This window comes from Gavia stellata, chromosome Z (assembly GCF_030936135.1).
Source record: "Gavia stellata isolate bGavSte3 chromosome Z, bGavSte3.hap2, whole genome shotgun sequence".
Lineage (NCBI taxonomy): Eukaryota > Metazoa > Chordata > Aves > Gaviiformes > Gaviidae > Gavia > Gavia stellata.
This window is the reverse complement of record NC_082637.1, coordinates 40,167,871-40,190,506: the sequence shown is the minus strand read 5'-3', so window position 1 is coordinate 40,190,506 and position 22,636 is coordinate 40,167,871. Positions and strand designations below refer to the sequence as shown.

Here is a 22,636-nt window from a genome sequence, read left to right as displayed (position 1 = left end):
GTCATTCCTTGCTATAACCCTGAATTTCTTCACTGGCCATTTCATAATAAATGCAATCCTACACTGATTTCATAATTTCAGGGAAGCCACAAGAACAGAGGGTTTATACCAAACTGCAACTTGAAAAATCTAGCATACGTTAAAAAATTTATATCCCAATCTATCCTCAGGTATTCATCCTGCTTTAAATCAGGAGGTCTCTTAGACTGCCAGGGATGAAAGCAGCACTATCATCTTAAAGAGTTTCTTGCCGCTGAAAAGGACAACATTACTGGGCAGACTAGAGTAAAAATAGGTTTTTTTCTTTTAGGATCATGAGAAAAACATATCCTCATAAAAAAATCTTTAAAGTACGAATTAGTAACTAACATATGAAACAATGGTTGAACATTTTCCTATAACCCTCCAACTAGAGTAAATTAACTTCCTTTTGGATTTTGTACTTCAGAATTGTCAGAGTGAGATTTGCAGAGAGGAATTAAAATGAGTGGCAAGCAACCAAACACTTACTGTCAGCTTCCTCTGAAGTTCTCAACCTGTTTAAAAGCAAACATTCAGTATTTTACTCCAAAATTTCTGTCATTGAGCTAACACTGATACATATAAAGAGATGTCATCTATGTGAAGGCAAAACTCACAAAGGTATGATCAGCAATCATAAAATAAAATAACCCTCAGTGCTACTTTGTTCATTGCAACAATCAGCAAATAATCTTCAGTTACTGAAGAATAGCCACATTTTTCTGCATGTTTCCTTCTCTGCTTTATGTTGAGCTGCTTTTACGATTCTGCACCGCTCTTCATATCATTTACACTGCAATAACAGTATCAGTTAAAGACCACGTCAATCACATACACAATTGTTCACTTTTCAGTCAATGCTGAGATGTATTCAGGCTACATACTCAATTACCATTGCTTGCACAAAACCAGACTTTTTAAACTGATGGCCCTTTGGATTAGCAAGGCTGCAGAGAGACTACAGCATCAGCATTAACGTTAAAGCAGTCTTTGTTATAGAAGACAGCGGATATGATTCACCTCACAGACCAGAGAGATCCCACTGAAGACAACAGACTAAGTGACAGAATCAGGCCACTCAACGGCCTGTAGGTCCTGCTGGTAAGTATGCAGTTTGCCTACCGCCTATAAATGACTGGGTTAAAAAAAAGAAACCAAACCAACCACAAGATGGGTAAAAAACACAGTATCTTTTCTCCTCTTCCCATGGTGAAATCACACAGGATGTGACAGCTTTCTAGTGTCTTTTATTTATTACATCCACGGAGTATATCTCTTTTACTAAGTAAAAGAGATGTAAAAGAAATTGATGAAAATAAGAAAGAAAAGGAAAGGGAACTTAGAGATAGCACTGCATGTGGAAAAAAATACCCCCAATATTTAGATAATGATCAATCAAGCTGGAAAAAAAATTTTAAAACCCACAGTAAGATTGAAAACACTTTTGAAATCAGTATAATTTCACTAAATATAATCAAAGCTTAATAACTATTGATAACCCATTAAGAAAATCTAGCTAAATATTTTGTAAATGTGCAGACTCAGTATGAAAGAGATTTATCAGAGAATGAGAGAAGCTTTCAGGAGCTGCTAGCATTTTAATTATTAAAAAAGGAAACATGCAATTTGCACAGCAAAACCAAATGCAACTTTTCATGCTCACTAGATTGGAATAATGGCTAGTTAAAGACGCTATGGTGATCTTATGGTGATCCACCTAAAATTATACACTTTGATTAAATTCCTTTATCTCCATTAATAAGGCTTCATTTAAAGACACTTAAACAGACTGAATTGCCTTAACTCTTCATTTCACATAAATTTCTCATCCTAACTGTATTGCAGAACTGAAGTGGAAACCTGCAGAAAGATAAAAGTCTCTTTCTAAGAGCATATGATGAATATCTTAATATACTAATAATACATACGAGGAGTTCCTGTTCAGATTACTTTTCTTGGTGGTTCCAAACATGCTATTACTCAAATCCTGTAAAAAAAGAGATACTTTTACTAGTCAAATTTGCACAACACCATCATACACACACTGCCCGACTCAAAAAGGTACAATCTTGAAAACACTTATTGTTACACTTATTGTTAGCATGAACAATGACACTGACAGGCAGGTGAATCACAGCATTGCCATACCTACTCTAAAATGGAACTAATTTGCTCACATTACAGTTTTCCATCCTGTCTCCATAAATTTGAATAAAATACTCAGGTACCCACCTGTATCTCAATACACTCACAAAAGCATGTTAAAGGTCTTCTAATATGGACAGTATTAGAGAACACTCTTTAAATTGGAAAATTTCAACTTAGTGATAGGCTTTACAGTTGTTGAAAATAAAATGCACCCTAAACCTCTATAACAGAAGAAGGTAACAGACTGAGTAGCTTTCCAGTGACATTTAGATCACATATTTTCCAGGTCTTATAGTTAAAGAAGTACTCAAATAGTCTTTTAAACTTCCAGCTGTATTAGGGAAAATTGGGCCAGCTGGATCCTTCCTAATGTGCCAGTCAGAAATCAGATTATTCTTCTGAATAGTAGTCAGGAAGACTTCAATCCTAAAAAGAAATGGAGCCCCCAAAAAAGTTCAAAACTGACAAAGTTGAAAGATAAATTAACTAAAATTTAGCTTTGAATATTAGCTGAAACTTAACTCACATTTTTTTTTATTTCACTCATATTTTCACCTTGTAGCTTGCTTTACAGATGAAAAAATCTTTAACAAAACCAAAACCTTCCTACACACCCCCTTGTTTTGCTCTTTACTACCCATCAGGAGGGATTTCTGAACCACTGGTCTTCAATGGGTAAACCTGAGAAGCACCACTTTAGGAAAATACATTTCTTTAAAATACCTCATACAGCAAGCAGAACAGTTGGATGCAGCAACAATTTTACATCTCAGTGATACATATATAAACTCTCATAACCCAGACAGGACTTAAGGAGAGGCATAGCGACTCAGTGGGTATTGGAGGCTATATCTTGAAAGAATAAATAATTTGAAGTTGGCATTCTGAAAGTGGCCAGTTTCGGCCTAACTCCAATCCTGCTGTAATCAGTGGAATTCTTCTGAGAACTTTAAAAATCCCACCCTTGCGTTTTACCCAAGACATCTTAATATGAGTTTTGAAGCATCACATTACTTCGACCCTTCACATAGTTTCCCTGATTGTACCTTTCCTTCACACAGTTTCCCTGATTGTACCTTTATTTTGTTTGTCTGACCCTGTATTTCACATTTCAAAGATTCATTGATTTAGACTCCAAGCTCAGATTTTACAGAATACAAGATCAGTAAATTTATTTCTATTTCTCTCTCTCTCTCTCCACACTTTCATATAAAAAGCTGCCATTTTTAAAATTTAGATTCAAGCTCTCTTCCCTGGTATTTGGGATTCAGATTCTACAGCACTCAGAACAACACATCTGAAACTATCTGGTTTATTTTTGTTCCTTAAAAAAAAAAAAACTAACTCATAGCATTGACAGTGAAAAATAACCTATGCTTTTAGACATCACCATTTTAATAACCAAGAGTTCTATAAGTAAAACAGGCAAGGAAAGGTGCTGTTGAAAAAGGAAGAGGAAAGGATTATTTCACAGTTCCTTTTCTTAATTTATTCTTTGTTAATTTCCTTTCACAACTCTGAGATACCCTCACGCAATGTAGTGAAAGATACATTTTCTTCCATTAGCTACACCATTTTAAAACAGATAGAAGTTCCTCTAATCCAGATTCCTGCCCCCAGTCTTCAGGAAATATAAATTGGCCTAGCTCCATCAAAGTCAATGAGCCTATGTTGATTTACATAGGCAGAGGATCTTTACATTATGGAGCTGCAAATTAATTAGTATAAATAATAAGATACGGTGTTTATAAGCCAGTGGTTAAGAAATCTAAGCTTTGCAATTATTATCAATATTTAACTCCCACTTTGCAAGAAATAACTATCTCTGCATGACAGATGAAGAGCTATGTAGCTAACTTTCCAAAATGTACTTCACTGCTAATCAATTCTGCCCACAGGTTCAAGACCAAGCTGTGTGCTCACTCATTGCCTGATGAAACATCAACACATCCGCCATTTCTGACCAATTTCTTCATACTCAGAACCACTCCGTGATTCAACAATTTAATATCCTACTTCAATAATCTTAAGAGTGTTAACAGCTGTTAAAGTATTCCTTTACTCACACATATGCGCTGTGCCAGCAGACAACAAAGCTCCTAATCTCACAAAAGGTATTTCATGACAAAGAACCTATAGTGGCACTTCCAGGGATGTTAGTAGAGCTACCCTGGGCTCATCCCACCCAAAACTATGGACTAGGATGTGTAATCTTAGGTCTCACCTCTCCAGAATGCCTCAGGTAATCAGGTACGGTATGTCTACCAATGTCTTCATTTTTCATCTTCTGGTGCATGTAATTGAGACATTCTAAACCTAGCCAAAAGAGCAGGTGTCAGCTATTTCCAGAGTGTAAATGAACAGCTCTACTGCTACAAACTAAACACCTATGCAGTGCTATAAAATAAACACCTATATAACATATTGCCCCAGCAAACGTGTAATGGGTTGTAAAAGCAATAACAGAATTTCACGGGGTTAAAACAGACTGTTTCCATACTCTGTCAGCAGATTTTGGAGGAGCGCAGCCCTTCTCAGACCATGCTGTGCTGAGTCACAGCATTCCCTGGTGCTGCTTCCAGCAGCTCGTGGGATGAAGCCAGTGAGCTGCATTACAGCAAGGCTGAAAGATAAGATGAACTATGCAAAGGATTTCTGAGAGTGAAAGAGCTGGAGAATTCCTAAAAGAAGAGTAAGAACGCGATTCCCTTTACATTCCAACACAGATGATACAGAATTAATTTCTTCCCTTTGAAGGACGTGTTTCTGAGCAATGAGTAATGAACAAGGCATGCAGAGGATCTGCCAGCAGACACAGTATCACAGCACTGCCTGTGAGTGTAAACACCCTGAGAAATTCATGAGGGAGTTTATTTTTGCAATTAGCCAGGATGCCATTTTAGAAGACACCTCAAGAGGGGAAACAAGGATATCATCCTCCTTGCTTCCCACTTATTCCTGAGGATTAGTACTCTACTATCTCTCACATGAGACAGGCAGCGCTCCCAGAAACATTTAACTGACCTTTCATCCAACCTATGCCCCTTTTGCCTCTGCAATGACACAGCAAATAACCAAGTCGTGTGTGCCTGCAACCTAATTCTGTAAAAATTACACCATGAGGTGAAAGTGGTGGATGACGCTTTGAATTCGTGAATTTTTATTTACTGCTTCTTTTTAAAAGCTGTTCTGAATTTCACCATCTGCAAAATATCACATACTTAGCTGACTGAAATTAGACACACTGAGCCAGTTCTTGCTGTGTTTCTCTTGCTCATCCCAGACATTGATCTCCGTGGGCTCCGAGCTCACTTGGGTGTTCTGGGGACAATCATCCACTCTAATCACCTGGCAAGACACAGACAAAACAGCACTTGATTTATAAGGTGACTAGCACCTCTGACAGCCTATGACATGGCCTTTCAGAGCATCACTGAAATGCCAATGACTGAACTCGCTCCCAACTGAGAGATTTTCCCATTTTTGTTACAAGTTGCAGAAGACACATTCCTTTTATCTAGTAAATACTACTGATGAAAGATCTAGCACTACAGCTTTTTAAAACAAAGTCTGAAGTCCCTCAAAATACCTTCAGAGGTATTAGGTTTCAAAGTTCAGGTCTAAGATCTGTTGCTCACCTGAGCATCTTATGTAAACAAATCAGCCTTCACCTTTCATCTCATTAAACAGAGATAACTCTTTCCAGCTCACAAAGATCCTGGGAATCTCTTTATAACTTTATAAATAGATTTTTATATAGGTTCGCATACACACAGTTACCAAAGTTGCCCCATACACATGACACAATCAATATGCTGTCTGCAACGTGCTAAATGTTTGATGGATTCAGAGAAAACACTGTGGGACTCCTGTAGGCAGGAGTCAACATTACAATGCCTGGCTTGTTTGTTCATAGTTGCACACCACCTGGATGTGGCTCACCACTCCTGAAGTCTATCCTAGATCATATGAAGCCTCCCCAAGTCCTCCTGCCAGCTAAAGTGCAAGGACTGATTCCTTTCTGCGTAAAATCAGTAACACCCCTGGTACACAATCTAGCAAATCCATAGACTTCAACATGTTCAAAACCAAAATCCCACACATTCAAACAAAAGGGAAATTAAACCAAAGCCAGACACACAAAAGATGTCCCAATTTGTGTGCAGCATTTTAAATTTTCAACTAAGCCACACTGCAGAACTGCTTTTAATGAATGAAAAAGACAGCTAGGGGATATGTGATTCTCCTGCATCTGCACATACCGGCACCTGAAGGGGCTTTTGATTCTTCTTTGTTCTCCCAGACTTTCTGTCTCTGTTTTGTTGTTTTGCTTTTGTTGCCTCACTGTGGTGTAGCTCACTGGATCGTAAAGACTCTGTGGGAAAGAGTCAAAAAACCGCATTAAGCTACAGAGCTTTTGTTTACTAAGAGAAGATCTGATAAAACTGAGAGTTGGGAGATCTCCAAAGCAAGCTGAGAAAGACTTGTGACACCCAAAGCTAATACTCATGAAGTTCAGTGCAAAGATGTGCACCATCACAAGATACAAAACAACAAATGTTATCCACCACCTCATACTATTCATACTTAGAACTGGAATCTGCTATATTTTAGCTGTTGGTAAGCAAACTTGGTGGTGGACAAGGCGGGTTTTAAACCAGCTATAAAAATGCATACCTTTTCATTCTCCATGGATCCATCCGACCTATGATACTGCTAATGTATCTCTTAGGGATTGTGTAATTTATTTTGGCTCCTGCAACTCTTGCATTGCATCCCCAGGGCAGGAGACTTCCCTGGAGCAAGCACAGTCTCTCTCTCTGTCACCCTGGCTGTATAGCCACAGCTATAGGGATCCTGTGAGATGGGGAGAATCAGGGTGGCTGACACACAGGTGTGGTGCAGCTTGGGTACCAGCGACTCTTCAGAAATTCCCTACAGCAGTTAGACTCAGCACAAAGAAAGCGAAGGAGTAACTCTGGACTCTCTGCTACTACCCTCAACTGCAGCTAATACCTCTTGGGTACAAAGGAAACATTTTTATAGTGTCTTGGGCTCCCCAGTAAGAGATACTATACAGGTGTAGTGTTTTGTAATTACCACCTATGGCCTTGCAGGTTTTCCCTCTTTTCTCTTTCTTAAGAGACCGTAAGCTGTTGCTCCTGCAGAAACTCCAGTCCCTCCAGAGTGGGCTGATCCAGAAGGAAGTGCTGCGTTTTAGCTTGTTCTGAGAGACGATGCTGCTGTGATGCGACCTGTCAGAGCTGTAGGAGAAGGACTTTGATTCTCTTATCTGTACATGCCTGGGAGGACTACCCGTACAATTGCAGTCACTGTTATAGGTGGAATGTATGCACAGGGCCTTCTTTTGTTTCTTCCCTGAGCTGAAAACCCCTTTTTCATCACCTTCAGAGAATCCCCAGTTCACATAACCCCCTTCAGTTTCTTCCCCGTCATCGCAGGAGGGTGCTGCACTCTCTTCAATATCCAATGGTGGCTGGAGACCAAGAGGATGATCGGCCTCTATGGCATTAGTATTTTCTGATGGCAAATGAATAACAAAGTCTCTCTGGCTCCACTGATAATCTTCTGGCTCTTTTCCAATGAAGCTGACACTCTGCAAGTTTTGCTGCACCACAACGCTACTTTGCAGTTCATCTCGGAATGCACTGTCCCTGTACTCGGCAGGAGTGCTCAAAAAGGACAAATTTAAGGTGACATCCTCAGAGAAAGACCCTCCCTGATGGTCAGGGGGCACCAGCAAAAATTGTCTGTATCTAGGGGTTGATTTAGTCTCAGAGGATACTCCCGAAGTGAGTGTGTCACTTTCTATTGCTATCTTTCGAGAGCTGTCTTCTACCACTTTGTTACTCTCAGTCCTCAATACGTGGTCTTTGCACTCTGATGGCCACTGACTCCTTACCAAGCTCCGTAAGAGGGAGGGTGGCATGCTGTAGTAGTGGTACTTCTTGTCATACAAACACTCCAGGCTGCTCAAGGTCTTGGAATAGTGCACATTGCTCCAGCTGTGGGGCAGCTTCCTACAGGTTCGATGTTTTGTGTCAGCCAGTAAGGCTTCTTCCACCTGCAAGGTGTCTACAGCTGAAAGGACTTTCAGGATGTCCACTGTCAAGGCAGACAGGTCTTGCAAATGTCCTAGCTGGCTGTCCAGGGAGAGTAAAGATTCCTTGATATAAAATACCTTCTCATACACTTCTTTAAGCTGCAGAAACATCTCCTCCACTCTAGGTGGAAAAAGAAAAGATAATTAAAATACCAAAACACAGATCTTTACTTCTGTTTGCCAGATGATGAAGGATGCCATTAGCACATTTCAAAAAGTCAGTGTTTCCAACAGCCCTTTATTTTTTTTCTTAATGGTGACTTCCGTTCCCATTAATATCTATATTTGACAAAACCCATCCAGACTTACAACATGTCATTCAGATTACCGGGCCAACAGCCAGTGACTTTTAAGAAAAAAGGCTTTTTGCCCAAGAAGTATCTATTTTAAAAACTGCTATTTGCCTACTAATCTCCATTCCTTGCCATAGAACTACTAAACCATGGACAACAGGACACAGCTTTGGAAATGCTGCATTGGCTATTGCTGTAAACGTAAAATGCTGTAAAGTATACTTCTTGTCAGCCAGTCATCCTGCATTTCTACATTTCTTGTGCAAGCATGAGAAGGACAAGGTTCACACAAAGCTACAGATACTCTTGCCATTTCTGAAATACTAGAGCCTGCTGGGAAAAGGGTCTTCCCAACCACCTAGCTGGCCTCTGAGAACAGATTCTGTATGTCTGATGCCATCAGTTTTCTTCAGGTAAAATTCAACTGCCCCAAAAAGCAAAGTCTTTTTTAATGGTCTTCAAATCCCCAGTGAACAGTGCAAGAACTTCTTGGCCTGGAATGACATAATTTTAACCACATCATTATCTTCATGTTTGCTGAAGATACTCTCTCTGGTGCTCCATCACTAAGACAATGATAAACTACCTGCAGGCAATATGCAAAAGTTGGTCCTTTCCTTTGTCACTGAGTAACTAAAAGATGTAGTATTCAACCAATAGCTGAATAAATTCAAAGCCCAGTGTTCCAAAATACTTTATTTATTAATCTAAATTAATTTCTTGTATTAATGTTATGCAATGCTGTGAAGTGTGTTTCACCTTTGCACTCCGAGGAAAATTCCTTTCCAGATCTATATTTATCCACTAAATGAAATCTTTTTGCTGTAATCGATTCTGCAGCTTTTGAACAAAGCTACTTATTTTATTTCTTTTACAGGGGACATTCATTTTGCTTGTGTGTTTTGGTTTAGTATGCAGAAAATAAGATTATGAACAGGCAAAGATTAAGATGCTATCTTTCTCCAGGCAAAACAAATTTATTAGATGAGATCGGTATTGGCATTCAGTAAGACTATAGTGTTCACTTTCTTTAACTCCTCCCATTAAACTTACTGGCACCTTTGCCATTGATTTCAACAGAAAGCTAAATTGGGCCAATATTGAGAGTTTTGAAACCCCGTTGACAGTTGTGTATTGACATTTTGCAAACCAAGATACTACATTGCAGATAATGCTACAATGGTTATACAGTTATTTTTGTAAACAGCAGTTACACACAATCACAAGCAACACTCTCACAGTGTTCCTACACTTTTAAGCCTACATGTATTGTGTGCTGTACTCTGGCATGTTTTCATGGTGTTACCTGATCCGCAAAAGTTAAACTGAGCAACACCTTACTGTATTCTTTTAACCACCTGCACACTGCATACATCTGGGGATGCAATTCTGCCAGCAAGGCTTCCCAGCCAGGCCTGTCATGCAGTTCAAACAGATACATTACATTTCCATCAAATTAGCAAGCCCTATGCATGTTATTGCTCCTCATGTTCACGGTGGCCATAACCTGTTCCAAAAGCATTAGCTTATCAAAGTCTTTTTTTTATGACAAATGTATACAAAGAGCACAAATCTGCAGCAAAACACACCTTTCTGTTGTCAGACGGATCCTTTCACTGTCACTGGAACTCAGGCTTTCATTCTTCTCATGAAAATATTTTTCCACACACTGTTCCTCAAAGTCATGGAGTTTCTTTAACTCCTCATCACTCAGGTACAGCTCTGAACAAAGGAGGTAGGAGTTGATATGAAGCATGCTGACAAATGCAATTGGTTATAAGCATCCATGAGAAAAAAAGAAAACTGTCAGAACAGGTTTTCTTCCTGTCCCTTGACAAGAATGAATCAGACCTAACTCCATGAATTTGGGCTTATGTATAAAGACTCAACATGCTAAATAGATGCAAATGTGTTTTTTATCTTTCCTTGGACACTGACAAAAATTCCAGTGAACTCCCTTTTAAAACCTCAAAAGTACATACCCAAATGGCTGCTCACAAAGATATATTTTCTCCCAAACGTTTTCCTGTATTTTATTATACATGTGTGACTCACAAGACTTAGATTACAGGTATGTAAGACGTACAAAGATTTCACTATAATTTGGTCCAGGCATTCATTTAGGACTAGTTTCCTGTAATAATTACAGTCCTTTAAGGTATTCAAATCTACAAAGTTTTTTTTCACCTAATTAATTGCTTCACATGTTCGCATGTATAAAACATTATTCAAGATTACTGGGCGAAAAAGAACACATTCAAAAATTTCAACTCCACAGCTTGGGCTGCTCATGATGTGTTCTTCTACCACACCAAGACTTCTGAGAGAACGGATCGATTTACAAGTCAGTATGAAGAAATACACACAGTGGAAAGCTGCTTCTCTGATCCAAACTCCACATCTTCCAAGCTCCTTTCTTCTTTCCTTTTTTACATACCAGAGTCCTCACTGTACTTGCTAGGGGTATCTGTTCCAAGTGACATGGCCATGTTTGCTACAAGCATGTAGTACTCGGCTGCAACACACAGCTCAGGAGGGAAGCGCCTGCAGTGTTCTGGGGTCCCCCTCTAGCTCCGAATGAGACTTGATCACACCTCCTAGGCTCTTTTTCCCCCTAACCCATCTGTGTTCTTGCCTCCAAGATTTTACTCTCTGTATCTTGGTATTTTCATCGATTTTCCACAGGATGGCACTGGATCCTCATTGCTAAAACCAGTTAATTACAACCACACCAAAATTTAAGTAGAAGAAACTTATCAAGCAATGCATAGGCATATAGAAAAGGGACAACGAAGGCACAGAAACAGGAAAAAAGTCTCTAAAAGAAGTGTAGGCAAGGCATGAGCCTTCTTCTATCCAAGAACTTTTAGATGCGCTAAGCAGCGTTTCAGTTTTCCTTGTGCCTAATGTACCTTACAAGTAAGACACTCTCTATGCTGCGTCAGTGACTTATACTATGCATACATATAAAAAAAGCAGTGGTACTTCAAAGTCAGGCCGATGTATCCAGTCGTGATGGAGGAACTGAGCCTGGGAGCAGCAGTAAAGCAGCTCAGCATTGATTAGTTAAGTCCATTTTTTAACTCTGCAACCACCTGTGAGCATGCCAGATATATTCAGGGATTCATGTTCAGCAGAGAAAATCCTAAGTGAAGCATATCCTAGGCAGGGTCTGCTCATCTCTGTAATTAGGCATCAAGGATGTACATTGCATCAAAAAGGATGAGGCTGTATAATACTATGCACCAATGTTCCCCAATGTTTTTTTAGATAAGGTTCAGCCACCAGCCTCTCCTCCTCACCTTTCCCCTGCCTCACCCCACCAACCACCAAGCCCCACTATTGAGTATTCACTCCCATCCCAACACCTTGTGGTCCCCTCCACACAATGGCTAGGGCTGCTCCCGGCAGAGCTGCAGGAGCTGGTGACAGTGGGACAGGGAACTGGCATCACCTTAAAGAGGCATTACAAAGGACCCTGGGATGGAGAAGCCCAGGTTGGGATGGGTGAAGGAGGTGGGGTTGAGGTGCAGCGATGAGCCACTGGAAGGCCCCTATGCTCTCTCTCTGCATCTGCCACCATTGGATCTCCTCTGTCCTCCGACTCTGCGACTACTTTCTCTGGGTAATTAAAAATGAATTGTTGATCTTTTCAGAATAAATGCACAGAAATGTGTACCTCCAGTATTGTTTACTTCCTTTCAAAATCTGGCTATTCTACCCTACAGAAAAAGCTGCTGTCACTTTATTTCAGCTCACAGTTGTGATGCAACTTGACTGATGCACAGTACATAGCAGAGCAAAAGCCAAATAAAAAGCAAAGCATTCCCCTAGTCATTTTTTCCTACAAGAGCTCTCAGCCAGGCAGGTTAAATTCAGTTTTGCAAACAAAAACAGCCCCCTACTCAGAGAAATCTCTTTTTTGGTTTTTTTTGAGGAACTGAGCTACAAAGTCATGGGAGACTGGCAAAACATTCCTCATCAGCTATTTCTTTTGGTCCCCAGCTTAGCTCTGCTTACTTAGTCCAACGTCGCCTTCCTCTTGATCCAGCTCATTTGGGGGCCGATGGTGGAAGACGCGGTTTATCAGAAGTCCAATGTGGCTCAGGAGAATGAAAGGTGGAGGCAGCCATGGCTTCTCATGGTAGGTCATAATGTAGCGGTACCGGTTGTACTTCCAGAGCTTGTTTGATATGGATTTCAAATCATAATAAACATTACTGAGAAGAGAGATAGAGGGGGAAGGAGGTTAAAACACTCCTGTGAGGAATACTCCCAATACAGCACAAGATGCTTGTCTACAGATCTAATTTGACACTGAAGAAAAGTCCCATCCCTCCAGTGAGGTAAATCAGCTTAGCAACTTTCATTTAACAAAGCAGCAGCATGTGCCTGCAGCTAGTGCACTGAGAATGAGATCTTCAAAGCTGCCTAACGGATTTGGAGATCCAATTCCCATTCACATTAATGGGAACTGGGCAAAAAATATCCCTGAAGTGGCTTTGAAATCTCAGCCAGATTATTTAAACTTTAATACATAGCCTAACTGAGAATTCAACATTGTCTGCCTCTTTGGACTGGATTAAATCTAAGAGTCAGGTTAAGGGAAGAGTGGTAACAAGACGGTTCTGCTGCTCTTCAGTGCGCTGCGCCTAAACAAAATACTTGCTGCAAGAGGCAGCTACATAAGTGATTCTTCTGCAGAGTACTCTTTGGAGCCATGATGCTACTAAACGTGACTGTTGTTGCACTGAATAATTTCCCATATCTACTATCATAGATCCAAGTACAGGAAAGCAACTTTGAGGTTTCTGGCACAGTTGAACCACCATACTACACACCCAGCATACAATCACAAAAACATCAGCTTTGCTTCTGGGACCATAATTAAATATATTGCTCATACCCATTTTTGGTCTCACTTCTGGATCAAATCACTAGGCAGAAGATTTAACATATCATCATTGCTGAAGGTTTAAATCTAGAAATAATTCAAATTACAATTTCACAGCTGTGTATTAAAAAAAAAATTGATGCCTTGCCACAATTTCAGGAAAGGGATTTCTAATTGGAAGTGGGAATAGAATGAGTTTTGATCATTCAGTTTTCTTGAATATTAATCACTACATTTCTCCATTTGAATTTTTTTTAACCTACAGCTGACTTTTTCTTCCCCAGAAATACTAGAACTGTAGGAAAAAATAATTAACTACTTGGTTTAGACTGCTCTTTACCAATATTTTACAGAACTCGATCAACTACAAGGGCTCTCTGTTAAAACTTGAAAGCTTAGAACTATTATAAAGACACTGATTAATTACTATAGAATTACAATGAATTACTATAGAATTACTATAAAGACCCTTCCTATTCTGGCAGCAGACATTAAAAAGCAGATAGTTGAAAACACTACAGTTAAATTTCAGTCTAGAACATATCAAATTGCACCATACAACAGGAATTTTCAAATTATTTCCTAAAGGAAGAGCATGCTCCTACAAAGTCATTATCCTCTTCCCTTGAATACCTTCTCCACTTACCTGCCAATTTCAATCTTGGGCTACCCTATGATGAACATTATACAGGCTCTCAGCACAACCAATCAACTTTTAGGAACAAAGATAGATTACTTCAGAGCTAAATTAATGTTGCTTGTTTGCCAGCTGCAGTTGCCCACTTTCAGAGAGTCAGATTCTGTGTAAATGGTAAAACAGTTTAGGCTGACCATTCCCTTCCTCCCACCCTCTTGCTTCCACTGTTGTTTTTTTTTGTTCACCGGACCCCCATGTAAGATGGGGTAAAAACCACCATCAACATGCCCCTGCTGGGGCATTTTTGGTGAAAGGCTTTTGCGGAAGTATTGGCAGAACGTCTATTATTAGTTGCTTTTGCTTTTGCAGCAATTTACCATAGTACCTACTTGAAGAAAGCAATAAGCAAGTTGACCATGATGATGTACTGCACAAAGAGGTAGACAGCTTGGAGGAACGGTGTGAGGAAGGAGCCAGGAGGACAGTCTTCATTGGTTTCGCAGACTAAAAGTGAGGGACATACTGAGCATGGTTAGCATGGAAATCAGAGCAAAGCACAGCAATGACATGTGCTCCTCATTTGCCCCAGCAAGAAACAGAATAGTCTTCATTACTATCACAGAGATACATTACTAAATTTCCAACTAAAATGTCTACCCCCACATAAAGGAGATCTGAGACCTCTGCGTGATACTACTGCCCAATAGTTTCCATTGCCATTCAGAGCTGTAAACAGCATTTCTTACATATCAGTTCTTATGCCAGTCACCCTGACTTTTTGTTAAGGGGAAAAATGATGCAACTGAAAAGTATTTGGGAGGTGGCACACACTCAGGTAAACTGAAATCCAAATCTTTGATGCTTAAAGCAAAGCTTTCACTGACTCCACTGTGGAAAGGATACAGCACAAAGGCTGCTTTATCAGTACTGGAGTGTTATTCCTTTAGAGCTTCAGTAAGACCCTATTAACTCATGTGCAAAAGTATATAAGGCTACAAATATTTGTGAGATGAAGCATCAAATCATAGAAATTAAGGGATCCCTCTTAATGTTTTAAAATTGTCAAAATAAATACTTTTCAGCCTTTATAATTTTTAATCAAATTTTACACCTTTGAGGAAATTTGAAAACATATTTATAAAGCAGCAGCCCTAAATTCAGGACACATTCTGCAGCATAAAGAGTCATTAGAGAAATCATAGCTTTATTTGGGAAGTGTCAAATTTGTAAAGGTTTAGCATTAGTAAGTGATTAAATGGATTAAACTGTGAAACTTAACAGTGTGCTTTCATTAAAAGAATTTTTACTTATATAACCACAATACATAGCCATCATGTGACTGTTTCAGCAACAATAATGGATGCAACATCTTAAATTATTTTAATGAATCAGGTCTGTGCTGAACTATATATCTTAAATATCTGTATCTATTTGCATACTTACTTTTTTATTTAGGCACTGTTTTACTTGTACCTATTACTTAGCAGCATGGCAGTGCCTTCCATCTGTAATGCTGAAATACCTCCCGGCATACCTAATTCTTCTCTTACTGAGGCAAGGTCAAAGCCATAATCAAGATACAACATTTTTCCTATTTGCATTAAATAGTTCTATTATTCCTATGTTCAACTGGTTCATCTGTTTAAGAATGATGCCAGGTAACTTTTACTATGGTGAAAAATACTTTTCTTTCTTATTTTTCCTTTTTTGTTTTCCCTTTATTCTTTCTTCCTTTAAGGTAACTTTGTAGTCTTTTCTCCAAGAGATCAGCAGCTTCAGATTCACCTAATTGGAAATTCATTTCACTGCTAGATCCCTGACCATGAACTAGCTTAGTATTAGTTCCTACGTGCTTTGCTCTGAGCTTTGCAATATACTTCATTTGAAAAGCTAAATTTGAAGGTTTTAAAGCTTAATCTTTATTTTAAACAAAGAAACTAACATTCTCACCTTTATTCACGCAGTATTACTCATTAAGGACATACATATACTGGAATCAAAATTGTTTGAGAAAGAATAGACTCAATATGTGGTCAAAACTCTAGTTGCCCAAAGTGGACATGTTTCTGCACATATTAAATTTAAGCTGTTGAGCTGTAGTGTGAAAATTACCCACCATCTATTTCTCCAGCATAGACCTCACCAAACATCATCCAGTAGGGTTGAAATACAATATCTCGTGCCAGAGTCCAAGAAGGAGGCTCCTCTGGTGAAAGGATTGCCTTTCGTGACACTCCAAAACTCAACAGGACTATGGCCATCATAACCACAATGTAGAACATGTTTGCTGTCTGGAAGACACATTTGCATGAAAGAATTAGCTGTGTTAATAATGATATGTAAAGGAGACATACATTTTACAGAAGAGTATCAATCACTGCTTTTACAAATCAGAATATAAACCCAGGGCTAATAGTAATTAGATTATGCTGGAGGAAATAAAAATATTTTATTTCTATGACCTGGGCTACCCAAGTATTTTATAGAGGTTAAAGTCATCCTGGACCAAAAAGGCCACAAGTCCTACTTGCCTCTCAAGTCCCTCTTAAGATCTGAAGCAAGATTTGAAAAATGCAGAGACCTTATGATGGTGCTTTTTCTTAGTGGTATTACTTCCAAACTGAGAGCAAGCAACACCAGTGAAAATGATTTTGCCTTCTAACACTGAATTGGAATTACTATGCAAGACAGAACATAAAAGTATTAACAAGATAGTTCCCAATAACCAAGGGAAATTACAGTGGGAATCTGCAGATATCCCTCAAGACTAGGCAGCAGTTCAGCTGCAGTTCTTATACCAAAAGAGAAAAAAAATTAACTTTGATCTCAGAGAAATTTTCCCCACTAAAATGGGATATAATTATTTGAATCAAAATGTACAATAATAATGAGACAGTTTCCAAGAGCTGGGGGAATTATCTATAGTAGTGAGCCCATCTGCAAGAGACACTGATTTTTCTTTCTCCTATTAACAGGCTGGATCAGAAACTCAATTCAAATGCAACCCTTCTCTAAGGAATGAAGCAAAAATGGCTTTTGTGAATAAATTCAAATAATGTATAAATTAGAGAGAACTGAAATCTGATTATGGTCAACTCACAAACAGAAAAAGACATGGTATTGTCAGGTAATACATTCACTATGAATTATTAGGTGATCTCTCCTTTGACCATCATTCTTTTCTGTCATTTCTGACCTTTACATGTTCTTCAATAGATGCCTTAACTACAAAAATACTGCTCCAAAGCATAATACTTACCATTTTCCCAATCATTGTCAGGTATGGGCCAGCATGCTGATTCACAGCAAAAAGATCAAGGAGCCGAGCATACCAAAATATTATATCCAAGCAGTAAAGTAGTCTCCCTGCAGTTTGAACAGGGGGTTTGGACCAGCGCAAGCCGAAACCAATCATAAACAGGATGATAGCTATAGAATCAGTAAAATTCCAGTATTCATAAATCCACACCTTCACTTTTTGGCGGAATTTTCCAGGTTCTGAGATAAATACCTGAGTAGAATGTGGGGGGAAAAAAAAAAAACAACGAAACTCCATTAAAATCATAGATACATTCTTTAACCTTTTCTGTCTGAACTGTTTCATGATATTTGGGAATGTATCTTTTTTTTTTTGTTGTTGCAGGCCGTACTGCCATTCACTATTAATTGAGGTTTGTACTTAATCTATAGTCTTGTATTGCTCAAGTATGCCACTCCAAATAGGATAGCTCTTCGTAAGGAAAAACGGATTCTGAGCCTGAACCCACTCACTAAAGAGCATGTTCCTCAACAGAAAAGAGCAGCCAGTATAGAACTGTTATGCATACATATCATTATAAATTAACAAGCATTTTCTAGAGGAATGGTCACGACCTGCAACAGCCCTTTCAAAAGCCCCTAAGTCATGGAAAGTACCAACCTAACCTTGCTGATGGGAAAATAAGTAATGCCTTTTATTTCAGACTGAAAATATAAAGAAAGATCTTTGTATTCCACCAAGGACATGCTAAAAAAAGGAGTGCTGGCAACTAGCAAGGTAAAGAATGAAATGTTCACTCCTTGAACTGTGAGGTGCCCCAAAGGGATTTTAAGCTTCACTGCGCAAATGTGTGAAGTGGAATCTTTGGGAGGCCATAAATAAAACCTTTGCACATTGCACAAGTTAGGCCAATTATGCAGTGCTATGTAAGATCACACTGATAAGTACCAAGCAAAGGAGAGATTTTGAAATGTAGCACCCTGGTCCTGTAAGAATTTACGCATATGAACACATTAATGTAAACAAGTGATCCTACTCAATTCAGCTGGACTAACTCACATGAGGAACTAGTTGCAGGATCATGGCCTAAGGCTTTAACAATTACTTGATACAATCTAGCGAAATAGAGGTTTGTAGTTATATATAACAAGGCCCTCAGCAGTTAATTAGCTGCACGTGTAAGACACAGTGTCCTACAAAGTCTTTGCCAGCAGACCAGAACTACTACATGGACAAAGAAAACCAAGTAGAAGACATGAATTTCGAAGTCCCCAATGAATGTTAATGCTAGAAAGAAGAGTTGATGTTTCCACTGTTGCACTATCAACACGATGCAACAGCACAACAGTGACTACCAAAGTGCTTGCTATTTCACATTCATTTTTTTTTCCCAATTAGACAATCCTTGTGTAGATTTTTTCAATTTTATCTCATGCAGCCACAGAACTTGTATGTGTATCCAAGCTTCAATATATTGCCAGTATTTCTGCTCCCCCTTGAAATCCTTCACCTCTCTCATACCGATGTCGCATTCTTCTGAGTGATCTAACAGCATCCTTCGCTCAGAACTGTGACTGCTTTTTTCACTTTTATTCCTCTAAAAGTACAGCATTTCAAATGTCATATAAAAGACAATTCACACCACTACATTTACTATGTTCTAATTCTACAGTGAAGATATGTCCAATCAGATACAGTAATTTGGGAAATACATAGCTGCATTTGTCCCCAGCCTCAGGTATGGAGTGCAATTTGTGTTCAGAAGCTCAGATCTAATCAACTGCAAATAACTGTGATTAATTTTGAGTGGAAAATAGTTTTTCCACCCTCATTTAATCCAGCATTAAAAGTTGATGGTCGTTTTTTTCCAGCTTCATTTATAGAGGGTCAGTTAGACTTGATGGAGAGCCATTGATTACTCTACGCATAACACCAATCAATTGATAACAATGTCCATACTCAAAGTAAATATCTAAAGACAAATTCCATATTCGTTATATGAAATCTAATGAACCACTCAAAAAAATGAAGAAACAGGTGCCTACATCAGGGCTCCAAATCTCAATTCAGCACAATCACTCTCAGGCGACCTGCACATTACCACTGGCTTTACACAGAAAAAGAGAGATTTAAGGATAAACTTCAAGATGCATTTTCAAAGCCCAAGTACTGGTCTTCAAATAAAAGGCTTCTCAGAAATAGATGTCCTGTATAATTCTTTCCTCCGATAAATTCTCTACAAAAAGAATGCAGGATTTGGCATCCTTCAGTTTATGGTATTCTCTGGTTTGTAATATATCCTCTATAGATGAGGAGTGTGAATAGAAAAGCTTACCTCCCTGACTTTTTCAATAGCAGTGCTGAAAATATAAATGATAACAAGCCACTCTTGCACACTCGGTCTTGGTTCCATCTTCACCAACACAGTGTAAGTGAAGAGCATGAGAAACACCATGTACGCCATCTACAAAACATACGGTATATAATCCATATGCCCAAAAATCTCCAACAAATTTCTTCAAACATATTAACAGGTGATCAGCCTGACTATACGTATTCAAACTACTGGGGCACTGTCAGATTTTTAAGCCTCAAATCTTTCCTCCAGTTCTCGGAAGTATTTTTTATGGAAATATCCTTAAACATCATTAGGAATTTGGTGCTTTACTGCTCAAAAAATGGGAGCAGAAGACAAACTATTGCAGCGCATGTTCACCTAGGCTTAAAACCCATATATGAGACAGACTATTTTATCTGCACACCATTACTTGAATGTAAAGGCAGTGCTATGCTTTTATCCTAACCTTCTGTAGGATAAAGTAACCATTCTCAAAGCTACGTGAATCACTCCTAGTTAATCAGTGCCTTCCAAAACACAGGAAGAACAGTATCAGGTGGAAAGCACATATTTTAAAGGTAGCAGAAATGCTATAAATGTATCTGAGATAATAGATTAACAACCTATAAAGCAGTTAATGACACGCTGTTAAAAGAGTAACAGTTTATATACATGGTGGTCTGACCCAACAGGCAGCTTGATCTTAAACATCCTAAGCTCTACTTACACAGGGTTAGTTACTAAAATTGATTTAATAAATGCATATTTCTCTATAGCAAATGATCTCCTAGAGATTAATATTCACTCCTTCAGAAACAGTTCCTAAAGAAAGGGACACAAATATCTGTGAGGTATTTAAGGCCAGCTCTCAATCTATCTCTACAAGTGCAATTAACCACTGTAAAAAGCTGTGCTCGGGTTTTTCTTTAGTTCCTTATAATTGTTTTTTGTTCTTTCCTTTTTTTTTAATGCAGCTGCATGATTTTTGCAGAAAAACCTTTCACTTAATTGTGAGAGAAATACTCAAATGTCTTTCCATCCACCCCCACCACTAACTGGCTGCAAATCCATGCTAGGCAAAGTAAAAGCAGCATCAAGTGGTATTTGAAGGATCAAAGGAGGGTTCTGGCAATCCGATTTCCAGCGTGATGACCAACCGTGTGAAACCAGAACTTGACAATTGGTGCGTTGTAGAACTCATAGATTTTTCTAGTGCCAGGCAGGTTTCCTTGTCCACCGTCTACTTGGCTTTCATCAGACTTCTGAGCAACCTTCTCCACATCATAATCCTTCTTTAAAAGGAAACAGCATTTTAAAAGTAAGAAATCATAGTCTATGATTGCAAAGGTTGTGTCATGTTAGAGGGAAGACAGGCACAGATGTTTAAGCTTTGTTCTGAATATACAAACCATTACTGCAGTTTGATTTTGTCTGGTTATAACCATCTCATTTGCAATAATTAACATGCACACTTTTCCACTATAAATACTCATTCAGAGTTTGCTCTTATGACTACAGGCAGTGGATTAGGCATCAGCAGACCTGAATCCACTCCTGTTTCTGCCACACATTTCTTTAAGCAAAGTCACTTAACCACTGTGTCTCACTTTCCCCATCTGTGAAACACAGATAAATAACAACTTCCAATACAGCATAACTGTGTTAGCTAGAACTCCACTGAAAACTGTGGCACATTCTGAAATAAGGGAATAGGCATCACGGTTCTGCTCATGTATACAGTTGCACAGAAAATGTCAAGACAGTGGAATTCTAAACATAGAATCTAATTGTTATTTTTGATGTATTTTATGCCTGATTAGAAGATGAGGATGAAAAAAGTACTCTCCTACAAAGATCAGCCTACAAAAAATAAGGTAACTTCTTCATTATCTTCAGTAAAATAAAACCAAAAAAACCCCAAACAAGCAAACGCACTTGATTCTGCATCCAGAGTTTGACACTTGCCCAAGTACCCCTCTGAAAGTACAAATATCTGATTGCCACTGAAGCCTAAGAAGAACTGCAGACACACAGCAGTGGGCAACTGACAAAACCAGAAGGTGCTGAAAGGAATTTTCAGAGACGAAGGAGAGCGGCCTGGAGGAACTATGAATAGCTAATAGCTGGGCAAGGCTGAGGGAACCAAACTACCTTGTTCAGTTTTGTTTCAATGCTGGCCAATTGCCTTGGCTAATATCAATGCTAAAACTTACTGCTACTAGATATCTGCAGTATAGCACTTTTTATGTGACATATTTATCCCTAGTACACAACATTTCCTTAGGTTATCAGGGAAAACTGACTTTTTTTCATCACATTAGACCCAGAAAGATAATTTGATACACAGAATCATCCCGATCTGTTAACATCAGCTAGTCTAAGGTGAAGGAGAGAATTTGTCCCATGAAAGAGTGCAATTTCCAGCTGCAGCTGGTCACTGGAATTTATGACTGTGTGTGAAAGATGCTCTTTGGCATGGCACATGTACACTGTTGAAACTTTCTGTATGTTTTTCTATAATATGTCATATCAGAGTATTTAAGAAAAAGTGGTAGCTCAGCCTTTTGTTTTAAACAACACTCTATATTAGACAAAATCAGAAGTTAAGCTTACTGCTAGCGCAAGAAGGAAGCGGCGCTGTCTGAGGCAGGTCAGAGAAGTGCTTACACACATTGATGTGTTGCCTTCTACCAGACTGCAGGGGTGGTCCTGCTGCAAATGATTCCAATTGGCCTGTCCTCTATATCATAGCTGTTACCCGATCCCATAAAAAGCATTTTTGAATTGACTATATTAGACAGGCACTGCAGGAGATAATGGCTTCGAGCATTTTTCTGCATCAGAGAGAGAAAAAACAAGCGTGGCATTGACAGGTCTACCATGCTGCTGCGAAAGCCCTCAACAACAATACATTCTTTTATT

The 22,636-nt window shown here is 38.9% G+C and overlaps 1 protein-coding gene across 1 annotated transcript in view; it reads right to left on the bottom strand.

The window, feature by feature from the left end:
* Nucleotides 1–478: 478 nt before the first annotated feature.
* The window catches only part of TRPM6 (transient receptor potential cation channel subfamily M member 6), a 67,625-nt gene continuing 45,467 nt past the window's right edge, over nt 479–22,636 (bottom strand). The window contains exons 19-31 of the mRNA XM_059834162.1: nt 20,872–21,006; nt 19,712–19,840; nt 17,377–17,628; nt 16,234–16,408; nt 14,507–14,621; nt 12,607–12,806; nt 10,176–10,308; nt 7,270–8,414; nt 6,432–6,544; nt 5,391–5,517; nt 4,394–4,485; nt 1,950–2,008; nt 479–536 (exon numbers count right to left, since the gene is read on the bottom strand). Coding sequence (XP_059690145.1) covers nt 479–536; nt 1,950–2,008; nt 4,394–4,485; nt 5,391–5,517; nt 6,432–6,544; nt 7,270–8,414; nt 10,176–10,308; nt 12,607–12,806; nt 14,507–14,621; nt 16,234–16,408; nt 17,377–17,628; nt 19,712–19,840; nt 20,872–21,006 — 2,733 coding nt within the window. The remainder of the gene's footprint in view (nt 537–1,949; nt 2,009–4,393; nt 4,486–5,390; nt 5,518–6,431; nt 6,545–7,269; nt 8,415–10,175; nt 10,309–12,606; nt 12,807–14,506; nt 14,622–16,233; nt 16,409–17,376; nt 17,629–19,711; nt 19,841–20,871; nt 21,007–22,636) is intronic.